Consider the following 13,317-nt stretch of genomic DNA (forward strand, 5'->3'; position numbering starts at 1 on the left):
ATTTATAACCTTGAATAATAATAATAATAATACATCTCTCCCTAATATCCGTGATTGTAAAAAAAAAAGAAAAACGAATTATTAACTATAAATAGATTTGAACTATTGATTTTACGCAACGTGAACAACTTACACGAGGTTTCATGCATATGATGATGAATTCCTGTGTGTGTTTTTAAAAGGAAAATTTTAATCCATCCGCCAAAAAACTTATTTTTTTTTTTGTTTGTTTATTAATTTCCGGTTCGGAAACAAACGACAAATTTTAAAAATTCTTTTCCTTTGTTGTTGTTTTTTTTTTTTGTTTTAAAGTTTAATTTTTACGCATTTTTTATTATTATAATAAGAGGTTAACGTACTTTGAGTACAAAAAAAAATTTATTTATTTATTTACATTCATAATAAAACAAATAAAATTTACTCGTTTAGAATATTAAAATTATTATAATAACATCATCATCATCATCGTCATCGTTACGGTCGACATTTTATTTTTCACTTATTATTAAATTGTTTGTTGACTACAAGTCACAGGACCCCCAACTTTGGAAAAATTCTTTTTCTTTTTATTTTCTTTTCTACCTTTTTTTTGTAAACTTCCTTCCGTAAAAGTACGTGCCATCAATTTAAAAAATTTAATGATGGGGTAACGGAATAAGTTTGTAGCGGATTAACGTGTAAAATTTTTTTTTTTTTTTTGGGTTTTTGAGTGCCATGTTTTTTTTTTTTACACACACACACACACACACACACACACACACCACGTTTTGAAATATTAAATTACTTTTTATGCGGTGTAAAACCTTTTTTTTTTTTTTAAACGAGTTGTTGTTGTTGTTTTATTTTATTTCCGTCGCGACGTGACGAAATTCAATTGACAAAAAGTCAAAATTTCAAATGTTAAATAATAATAATAATAATAATAATAATAATAATAATAATAATAATAATAATAATAATAATAATAATAATAATAATAATAATAATAATAATAATAATAATAATAATAATAATAATAAATTAAAATGAAAGAAAACGTTATAACAATAAAAATTAGTTTTGTTTTTATTTTATTTTAGGTGTTGGAGAATCATCCGCATGATTGATCAGGATAATACTATAGTAAGTTTTATGTTTGTTAATATCGATAAAATATTTTCGCGAGAGATTGGGGGGCGGGGGTAGACTCAGGGAAAAGGGCAAACAAAAATTTAACATACATTTCCGCCGTGTAAATTCAATATATAAATATAAATACACGCGCATACGTGTATATGTATACAAATTGCGTGTTTATTATGACTTGAAATGAGGTTTTAAAAAATTTTCCAGATGTGACTTTTCCTAAAAAAATTATTTTAAAAAATGGCAATAATAATAATAATAATTTTCTCTTTGTCTTTCTTTAACGGTTTTTTTTTCTAAATTGATGCGTAAGTGCGTATATCGGTATAGGTATACATTTTGTGTGCGTGTGTGTGTGCGTATGAATCGTTAGGGCGTTTATATTCCACACATACGTATTTAAATGTACGAAAGTGTGCGTGTATGCGTGCGCGTTTAATAAATGAGAACCGAGAGTGTAAAAAAAAAATACAAAAAAAAAAAAAAATAAAAATAAATTATTGATCATCCTCAACAGAGGAAACCGTATAGGCAAAAAATAAGTTAAAATAGGGTTTTTGTGTGAAAATAGTGCTCACGGGACTCATGCGCAAAAGCCCCTCCGGCCCGCTTTTTCCTTTGCCAAAACGGATTGTGCTCGGGAGATATTTTTCCATCGAATTCCGGGTATACATTTTTTTTTTTTTTTTTTTCTTCTTTCCATTTTCTTTTTTCTCTCTCCATTAATTTTACATACACATTTAAATTTTCATAAATAAAAAAAAAAAAAAAAACCGGGAGTGATTATTTGTCTAGACGTATGTATGGTGCATATATGTATATGTATGTATTTATTATATTATATACATATACGGATATACACGTACGCGTATAATCGAGTTTTTTTATATGGGAAATGTAAAAAAAAAAAAAAAAAGTGTGGAAATTTTTTTTAGTGAAAAGTTATCATTATCATCATCATCATTATTATTTTTTTTTATGCAAAAAAGAAAAATTTTATTCAATCAAAATATTAATAAGTGTGTGTGAGTGTGAGTGTGTGCAAAAGTGTGAGTTTGTGCGTAAATGTCTGTCTCTCCCCGAGAGGTTAAAAAAAAACTGGAAAATTTTCGTTTCAGGTTCGATTGAATAAAATAAAATAAAAAAAAAAAAAAAAAAAAGAAAATGTCGTTCGCTCAAATAATAATAATAATAAGTGAACTTTATTTAAACGTTATAATCAATTTACCCGTTATGGATAATTTAATATTTAAATCACGATATCAATACGATTCAGGATTTTGATAAATAATATTTCGTTTGTTGAAAAATTTCAAAAAAAAAAAATAAGTAAAAATAAATTGAAATAATAATAATAATAGTTATTATTTTTTATTTTCGATCATTATTATTATTATTGTTATTAAAAGTAAAAAAAAAAGGAAAATAATATCATTACCTCGCCGCTTCTCCGCCACACCTTTGCGGGTAAGTTTGATTTTTTTTTTTTTTTTTTATATGGAACGAAATTATTGTAATCCAAATTTTAAAAAAAAAAAAAAAAAAAATTATTCATAATTACGATTATTATTATTATTATTATTATTATTATTACTATTATTATTATTTCTTTTTCCAATTTTTTTTATTTTTTTTTTTGCGTTAAATTATTGAAACGTGATGAGAATCGATCTGTAGCAAAGGAAAAGAAAAGAGAAAAAAAAAAGGAAAGAAATTGACGGGGAACTAGAAAAAAAGAGAGAATTGGTAAAAAAAAAAAAGAGTGAGTGAGATAGAGATAGAGAGAGAGAGAGAGAGAGAGAGAGAGAGATAGAGATAGAGATAGAGAGAGATAGAGAGAGAGAATAAGAGGCCCAGAAATATAGGTCAAATTTGTAAAATTCGAAATCAAAACCATTTTTCTCGTTTTTTTTTTTCTTTCGTTTTTTTGCTTTTTTTTTCGTTTTTTTTTTATTTTTAATTTTAAATAAAAATTCATTTTTGATTTTTTTTTTAAACAATCGCTTTTTTGTTTAAATAAAAAAAAAAAAAAAAAAACGAAAGGAAAAGAAATGAAAAGAAAAAAAAAAACGGAAAAAAAAATCGATTTGAAATCAAAGGGAAAAAAAAAAAAAAAAAAATTTTTTTTTCGTTTTTTCTTATTCGTAAAAATGGTTTTTCCTTTTTTCATGGCTTTTCTTTCTCCTGGGGAGTCTCGTCGTTGTAAGTGTGCTCATTTACTGTGAAAATTTCAGGTACTAAAAATAGTCCTAGATTGAAAAGAAATCTTGCAATATTAAACAAGTTCTAAATTTCTCTTATATATATTTTTTCTCTTTCCTTTTTTTTTTTTTTTTTTTTACACAATTTGGCTTGATTTTCCTTTTTCCTTCCCCTCTTTTTTTTTTTTGCTTTTCATTTAATTTCATTTCTTTTTGCAAATTATTATTATTATTATTATTATTATTAGAGAAAGAGAACACCCATCCACTTCACTATGTCTTGAAGAGTTAAGAGACCTTGAAATTTTGAACGATTTTTTTTTTTTTTTGTAATAACGTGCCATTTTGATTCAAATATTACATAAAAATTATTTTAAACCCCCCCGCCCCGCCCCCCTCGTCGTACGAGATGGGTCATCAAACGCAACAGCATTATATTATTATTAATGATAATTTTTTTTTGAAATGTTTTCCCGTGCAAAAAACACGACACGGCCGTTAAAATTTGTTTTATTTATTTATTGTTCTCCTCATTAATTCATTAAATAATTTAAAAATTTATTTGATCGAATATGCAATAATCAATATGTGTAAACACACGGAAATTTTTTTTTTTTTTTTTTTTTTTTTTTTATTTCATTCACTTCGAATGAAAATCCATAACAAATCTCATTAAAATTTTTTTTCCTATTTGAGGGGGGGGATGATGGTTCATATTTTGAAAATTAGGTTAAAAGTTTTTCCCTCCACCCCGCCCCCCCCCCTATATAAAAAATTTATTTTTATTTTTTTCCTTGTTATTATTTAATAATTTTAATTTTCATTTGTTTAAAAAAAAAAAAAACATGAGTCGATTTAACATTAGCGTTTCCTTTCATTTTGATCATGCTCTGTGTTACAATTATATCGATCGCGCATATCAAATTTTTTTTTTATTTTTGGTTCATCGCCATTTTTTTTTCTAAACATATCGATTAAATCAATTAATGTATCACCGGAAATAGTAATAATAATAATAATAATGGTTAAGGTAAAAACATGAACGAATGATTCGAAAGAGAAAAATTAATGTCAAAAAAAAAAAAACTTTGAAAACTTTGATACTCGTAGACTTGACTCGTGCTTCTCCAATCTAACTATTAATATAAATGTTGTGTGATAGTGCAGCGTGCACACGCACGCACGCACACACGCACACATGCACACATTATTGTAAATAACCCGAAATATTCTTTGAGACATTTTAGAAATTAAACCTGTCATATTTAATCATTCATTTTTCTCATAAATTTCAAAATTTGGGTTTGAATTTCCTTTCTTTTCTTCTCCCCTTCCCCCCACTCCCTCCTTATTCAATTTAGGACTTATTTGCTTTCGTGAATTGTCTTAGAAAATTATTGTGAATGTAATAAAATAAAAAAGTTGAAGGGGAAGGAGGAGGGGAAAGGATGGTTGAAAAGAAAAAAAAAAACGAAATCAAAATGGAAAAAAAAAATTTTTCTTTTTTTTATATTAAAATTATAAGAAAATCATTATGAATGTATACATTATAAATTTTTTTCCCCATTATTATTATTATTATTATTACTATTATTATAATGGGATGAAATTCCGTCGGAGCAAAAACGAGTAATAAAAAGAGAGAGAGAGAGAAAGAGAAAGAGGATAAAAAACAAAAAATTAAGTTTAATGAAAAACCTTCGTTAAAGATTTTTTTTTTTTTTTTTTTTTTTATAAGGATGAAAGTCATGTAGGCGCCTCGAAATGAAAGGAAATTGACGGCTTGAAATCGTTAAAAACGAAGAATGATCGGCGGCGATGTAGAAAATTTTCTTCAATTTTCACTTCGCTCCTGGAAAATTTTTCAGTCTTTCTTTTTTTTTTTTTTTTTCGCTTTTTTCGTATAAATATTATTAGGGTTGATCCTTTTCGTCACAGGATGTTGATTGGTCGTATCGTAATTTTTATTGTGACTCCTCAGGTTTTTAAATTCGATGAAATTGTACGACAAAAACGTTGAAATTGATTTTAATAAACTTCCCTCAACCCTCCCCAAAAAATGGCATTTTGCCGACGAATAATAATAATAATAACAGATTCGTGTTATGTAGGTTTGATAATAAATGGAATGAAAGTTAAATTTTCAATTAATTTGTGATAAAAAAAAAAAAAAATGCTCGCCATTTTAATTGTTTTTTTTTTTTTTGTGATATTCGAGTATTTGATGGCGGGGTAAATACCAAGCAGTTAATTAGTTTTTTTTTTTTTTTTTAAATTTACGACTTCCTTTTTTTTAAAAAAAAAAAAAAAAAAAAAAAACCTAATTTAAATCATAATTTTATTTTATTTTAGCAGAAGAAAAAGAAAAAAAAGAGAAAAAACTTATTAATTTAACTCCCTTTGAATAATATTATGTGTGTGTGGTTGCTTTCTTTTTTTTTTTCCTTCCCCCCTCTTCTGTTTTTCTTCCGGTTTTTTATTTTTCTTTCCTGTTTGAATTTTTTTATTTGTATATTATAATAAATGCAATGATAGAAAGTCGTCGGAGTTTTACAACCGTTTTTTTTTTTTTTAAATTTAAATTTAAATTTAAATTGAAAATTTCACGAAATGAATTTAAAAAAAAAAAAAAAAAATTACGTTAAAATGATAAATTCGTTTTTTTTTTTTTTTAATAATAATTTTACGACCTTCATTTATTATTATTAAACGCGTATGAAATATTTTAATTTATTAAATAAAAAAAAAAACAAAACAAAACAAACAACAACAACAACAAGAGAAAAAAATTAAACGTAAAACTCATTTATCAAATTGTTATGTTGGAAAAATTACACGCCTTTTTATTTATGTTTATATTTATGTATATTAATTATCATGATTTCATTTGATAAAAATGTGTTTGTGTGTGTGCGTGTGTATTTATATGTGTCATTTATGTTAACAAATTGTTTGGAATAATAATAATAATAATAATTTTTTTTTTGTTAAATTAACTTTTAATGAAATTGATATAAGGGATAATGAAAGTAAAATGTACGAAAAACACACGCATGCGGGGGGGGGGGGGTGGGGAATATTTAATTTTAATGAAAAACTTTTATTATTATTATTATTACTATAACGTACACGCATTATAATAATAATAGATAATAGTACAAATGGTGAATTTGTGCACATGTGAAAAATCGCTCAAATAAATTTAATTTAATTTTTTTCTTTTTTCTTTATTTTTCAGAAAACTGCATCAGCAGCCCTGATGACCCCAAGATAAAATTACCTTTATTGGACTAGGCAATAGGTAAGCTAAACATTATTTTCCTATTTTTTTTATAAATTTAGTGGGGACTCTCGTGGGAAAATTTTCCAAAAAAAAAAAAAAAAAAAAAAAAAAACCGTTAAACGTGCGATCGTATCAATGTAACCATTTGTGAAAATGACGAATTTATTTATAAAAAATAAAAAAAGTATTGTGATTATTATTATTATTATTATTATTAAAAAAAAAAAACAGAATAAGATCATCCACGTTTTCGATTATTATTATTATATATTAATAATATTTGGGAAAATTTTTATAATCGAATGAAAAAGTTTCATTTATTTATTGAAAAAAAAAAAAAAACAAAAAAAATACAAAAATTTAATGAGTGGTTTTGTGACGTCATCAAAAAAAACTGACGTCAAAAAATGATTTTAATAATTTCTCAGTTTAAAAGTATGAGATAAAAAATTAATTTAAAAAATTTTAAGAAAACCGACAATTTTCGTAACATTAATTTTTTTTTTAAGCAGAAATTCGAAATTTAAAAAAAAAAAATTAATCACACACAATTGACATGTTCAAAAGATTTTTCGAGAAAAGAAAAAAAAAAAGAACAAAAAAATTGTGTAATAATAATAATAATGATGATGATGATGATGATAAGGTTAGCTTTACGTCTTCCCCTTCACGTCTTTCCCCCGAATCTCGCCTCCCGCGCCCGCGCCCCCCCCCCCCGATTAGTTTTGCCTGGTCTTGTATGATTTTGTGCCAAACTTATAAAATATATCCCAGATTACAAATACTGCCAACAACAAAAAAAAATAAATAAATAAATAAATAGTAGTTCAGACTCGTTTTTATTTTATTTAATTTTTTATTCTTTTATTCTTTTCTTTTCTTTTTGTAAACGTGTGGATCACGAGGGGGACGGGGGGTGGGGGGGAAACAAAAATTTTTCTTTTGTGTTTTTTTTTTTTTTTAAACAAAAATTATAAAAGAATTTTTTATATGAGTAATGTTGTTGTTGTAAACGAAGATAATCCGTTCAAATGTTTATTATTATTATTACGATATTTAATGTTTATACGTTTACGTAATAAGTTAAAAAAAAAAAAAAAACCCATGCTTTATTTATTTACGTCAGAATCATAATTCGATCGTAATTAAAAGTAATAAAAATAATAATAATAATAATAATAATAGTAAAATGAGTTAAGCAGAAAAAAAAAAAAATTTTTCTTAAAATTTTTCCTGACGTCTAAATCACTTTGTAATAATATTTCTTTTATTTTTCTTTGTTGTCTTTTAGTTTAAAATTGATAAAGAACATTTTCAACTGATAAATAATATCGACCTTTGACCCGAGTTAAATAAAAAAAAAAATTTATAAAAATCACATGAGAAAATAATAATGTGGAATTTTTTTTCTCGGTTGTTTAATGAATTTTTTTAAAAAGAGACAGACGAATTGTTTTTCCGTTTGTTTGTTTGTTTGTTTGCTTGTTTGTTTGTTCTACACGTTGTAATTCCTTGTTGTTGTTATTACGTTTGTAAAATCATAATAATACAATTCATGAAAAAGTAATTAAAATTTTGGAGTCGATTTTTCCTTTTTTTTTTTGCGCGCGTACGTAAAACTTTTACGGCACGTTAAATTTAATTATCATCATCATCATCATCATCGTGATTTATTATTTTCGAATTAAAAAAAAAAAAAATTAACTTTTTTCTTTTTTTTTTGGGGGGGGGGTGAGGGTGGGGAGGAAATTCACGGGAACCCGAACGATGTTTGTTTTTATCACAGAATTTTATGTTTGCGCACATACATATACTTGTCTCGCGTACTCGTTATGTAAAAAGGATTGTAATAACACACACACACAGAAGGGAGGGAAAGGAGGGAAGGGGAGGAGGGAGGGAAGGGGAAAAAAAAAAGAAAAATTCAATAAAAATTTTTACTGTAATTCATGCATTGCTTGGATTATATCCAAACATTCTTTCACGGTGCTAAAATTGGATCAAAAAAAAAAAAAAACGGTTGATTTCTTTATCCACACATTTTTTCTTTTTTGATTGTTTTGGCACATGGCTGAACATCACACCGCCAATTCTAGACAGTCGGAGGAAAACAAAACCAAAATATATATATATAAAGTTTTTCATTTTGTTTTTCATTTGTTTTGTAAAATCTTTGCTACTCGAAATCATCGACATTAGTTTTTTTACGAGTAAACGTCACACTAACACTCACGTGTGCACGATGCACAAACAGGTTACATTTTAAATTTTGATATGAAATTAAACTCAGTTTATTATTATTATTATTATTATTGACAGGAAATGCGATTTTGAAATCCGCCATTTTCCCTTTTTTTTTATACATACTATAGTAACAATAAAAATAAATAATTATAAAATTTATTTAAAAAAAAAAAAAACTGTCTGCTTATAAAAACTTTGGCGTTTAGTAGTAACAAATACTTTGTTTGTTAGTTAAACCTTATCAATGTAATACTTTTAAATATAATTGTCGGTTTCCTGATATAAATAAATAAATAAATAAAATTGATTAAATACATCAAAATGAGTTAAATTTTTAATAAATAAATAAATAAATAAATAAAGCTTAGTTTGTCTTACTATCTATCAATCACACGCGAAAAATATGTAGAAAAAAAAAAAAAAACGATAAGAGTATAGTAACTTATTTGAGTCTCAAAATTTTAACTTTTTAATTTTTTTAAATTCGAAAAGATATTAATAAAAATAATTTTAATAAAATGTATTAACTAAAGAATAAGAGCTACAAATTATATTATTCACTTAAAATTTTCAAACTCTATGAATATTTTTTTTTTTTGTATGGTTTCTATTGTTGTATTATTTCATTCAGTAAAATTCAGCAAAAATTATACAACTTGGAGAAAGTGTTATTATTATTATTATTATTATTATTATTATTATTATTCTTTATTCCAATTGTTATATTTTAACGGTTTTAAGTTTCAGTTTTATTAACTTTTCTCATTATTGTTTTGTTTCAGTAGTTTCATATCCATATATATATATAATTTTTATAGGTATACGAGTGTACAAAAAATTATTATTATTATTATTATTATTATTATTATTATTATTTTATTTTATTTTTTTTCAGTTAATTTAATGTAGAAATTGTTTTTATTTTTTATTTATTTACTTATTTATTTTTTTTTTTTTTTGTGCTTTCGGAGTTTAATTTCATTTAATTATATATATATATATATTCGCGAGTTCGTCACGGTTTGTAATTTAAATAAATTTTTTTTAACAATTGAAATAATGGTTACGTTTTTTTTTTTTTTTTTTTTTTTTTTTTTCTGAAATACTTTCGATTCGAGTTATAATAAAATAAAAAAAATTTAAAAAAAAAAAATAGTTGGATAATGCCCAACCATCAAAAGTTTTAAAATATCTTGCTGTTGCTGTTGCTGCTGCTGCTCCTGCTCCTGCCACATTTTAAAACGACTACAATATTATTATTGTCAATCGTTAAAATTAGATGATGGGTTTTTTTTTCTTTCTTTCTTTCCTTCTTTCTTTTTTTTTTTTTTTTTTTTTTTTTCATTTTATTCTGTTTTTTTTTTTTAAAGTTAACGGTAATATTACTACTACTACTACTGTGAAGTGGCAGACGTTTTAATCGCTTTTTTCTTTTTAGTAATTCGTCAAAATTAAAATTTTTTTTTTTTTTTTTACGATCGAAAAGAAATTTTTTTTTAATGCAAAATCAATTTAGAACAAATTAATTTTTTATTTTAAAAAAAAAAAAAAACATTCCCTGTCGGAGCATTCGTGATGGTTATTGCGAGTTGTAAAAAAAAAAAAAAAAAAAAAAACAATATAAATAGAATGAATATAAATAATTAAATATTTTTTTTTAAATATTGAGAGAGAGAGAGAGAGAGAGAGAGAAGAGAGATCGTTACCGGCCGGGAGCGCCATTTGTTTGACAAACAAAATTTTTTCATTTCTGATTCTCATATGTACGTATAACGAAGTGTATCGGTGAAGTAATTTAGGCATTGACAATTTTTAAAATAGATTTTCATTGAACCTTTGTATCGAATATCTTTTGAAAATTATTCCAAAAAAAAGAAAAAAATGTATTAAATTCAATCTGATATAATATTATTTAAATAGGGAAATATTGTCGGTTGTAAAAAAAAAAAAAAAAAAAAATTAGCGCAGACCTTGACGAAATAACCGCGATTCTATTGCGTGGGAGAAATTAATTTACACAGTTGGCATTTCCGATTCTCAAATCCATTCATGGCTGATCTGTTACCAACACAAAACGTTGCTACTACTACTTGTAATAATAATAATAATTATTTTTATTTTTCAATTACAGTTTTTTTTTTTTTTTAGACTCAAACGTTTATCGAATTAAACAGTATTTTAAACAGTTTTCTTTTTTTTACATTTCGTAATTGAAAAGGTAAATTATTTCGGGAACATATTTACCACGACCAGAGCATGTTGTTCCTTTTAATCAATGGCCAATCCCATGTTTCCCACCGTGTACTAAATTAATTGAAGCTTTTTTATTTTCTAATTTCAGCTATAACAAACCCCCCCCCCCCCTTTTAGGATGTTCTTTTAGTCGTTTCTAACACTGTTGATGTTTTGCACAATATTTTAAATTCAATAATACGTTGTTATTATCTAAAAAAAAAAAAAAAAAAAACAGTTTATGTACATATATATTTCACATTATAAAAAAAAAAAGTTTATGTATAAAAATTTCATGATGGACCAAGTAATGCAATGTAATGAGCATGAAATCATTTGTGCACATGGATAAATTCAGAAGCATGTTTATAATAATAATAATAATTAACAAGGAGATTTTATGACACATGAAGTGATGTTAAAATGATTTTCTAAAAACTGGATGCTTTTACATTTTACATATTGTTTTATCACACTTGCTTTGATTAGGTTTTTTAACAGTAATTTTTATTGAAAAATAAAAAAGTTCAGGTATGTTATATTTTGTTAAAAATAATGACACTTATGCAATAAAGTGAAAATTAACATTACTAAAAATTGATCACTAACAATCCTAAAGTTTCATAACAATGATATTATTTTTAATCGAATCACGAATAGTTACATTAAAAACATTTTCTGTTAGTGAACAATGACTTTTATGGCATTTTTTAAAATTTTATATAATATATTATATTATTTTATAATTTTATATAACAATCAACTTGAAATCTTTTATAATTTTAAATATCGAGTAAAAAAAAATTATTTTTATACCTCCAAAAAATTTCAATAACGATAAAGTATAAATAAAAAATATATGTGTGTGTAAAAATGTCAATACAGTATAAATGATAATTTTTTGTTTATCGAAGTGAGTTTTTATATTGACTTATGAGGGTTCTTTAATTGATCTCATCAGATTCGAATTGATTTGATTCTGGTTTTTATTATTATTTAATTAAATTATCTGGTTGTCATAATTTGTTTTTTTTTTTTTTTTTTTTGTTAAAAGAGAGTGAATATATAAATTATATTTGAAAAATTGTCACAACCTAATTAAATTTAATTATTGTTTTAGGTTGGGGCCGGGATGGCTATGATAGATGGCCGGCCTGCCCAGTATGGGATCACCCTCAAGCAGCTGCGGGACCTCATGGAACACCGCGGCAGGGAGGGTGTACAAAAAGTCAATGAATATGGAGGTGTACAGGAATTATGTAAAAAATTATATACACATCCAAATGAAGGTTTGTTTTTATAAACATTATTATTATTATTATTATTTAAATTATTTATAATTTCAAATGTATTTACCTCAGAGTTTAAAAAAATATAAAAAAAAAAACTTGCCAACATTTTAATTTTTACTGTATATCTATAAATGTTTTTTTAAAAGCTAAATTTTTTAACCATAAAAATTTGTTTTAGAATGTACTATTTGTTGTTTTATTATTTTTACTCATTTGAGGAAAGTCTAAAAACACAATAATAATAATAATAAATAATAACTTACAGGTTTCAATTATTTATTTATTTGTATGAAACAATATCAGTTACATATGAAGTCTTTTAAAATAATACATTCAAAATATTTAGAATATTTACATTTTTTTTACAAGCTACTTTTTACACTACTACATTACTAAAACTAAATTGTAACAAAAAAAGAAAATTTGACTAATTTTAATTCGGAAATGAGAAGAAATCGTGACTAAAGATTAATTATTATTTGAAATAATAAACGAAATAACCAATTATCCATTGTTTTGTTCGTGGTATAAAAATTTAGGATATTGCCTCTCAATACACAAATAAATTTTTATTTAGTTTTTTTTTTTTTTTACTTTGAGTACTAAACATTAGAAAATCAAAATCAAAAAAAAAAAAAAAAAAAAAAAAAACTTGTATCGCTTCCAACACCTTTTTTGGTAACAAAGTAATTTTCATTCTTTTCTTTAAAAGGTAAACTTTATACGTCTCGTTGGAAGGTTAAATAAAAATAATAAAACAAAACAAAAAAAAAACCTTTAAAAAGAAAATTTCATTACCAATTTTTTTTTTTTTTTTAAAAATTGAATTGAATTTCATTTTATTTTATTTTATTTTATTTTTTGTTTTATTTTTTTTTTTTTGTGTGTGTTTCTTCAAGGTAAAATTAATTTTTTGACCTTTGAAATAAAATATTTATAG

General features: G+C 24.4%; 1 protein-coding gene across 1 annotated transcript in view; it reads left to right on the forward strand.

Moving 5' to 3' along the window:
- Positions 1-11,714: 11,714 nt before the first annotated feature.
- The window catches only part of Phum_PHUM036000 (plasma membrane ca-ATPase B2, putative), a gene marked incomplete at both ends in the record, with an annotated part of 2,607 nt that continues 1,004 nt past the window's right edge, over positions 11,715-13,317 (forward strand). The window contains 2 exons of the mRNA XM_002423048.1: positions 11,715-11,765; positions 12,206-12,374. Of these exons, the coding sequence (XP_002423093.1) occupies positions 11,715-11,765; positions 12,206-12,374 (220 nt within the window). The remainder of the gene's footprint in view (positions 11,766-12,205; positions 12,375-13,317) is intronic.

The sequence above is a fragment of the Pediculus humanus genome, genomic scaffold (genome assembly GCF_000006295.1).
Source record: "Pediculus humanus corporis 1103172107383 genomic scaffold, whole genome shotgun sequence".
In the NCBI taxonomy this organism is placed as follows: domain Eukaryota; kingdom Metazoa; phylum Arthropoda; class Insecta; order Psocodea; family Pediculidae; genus Pediculus; species Pediculus humanus.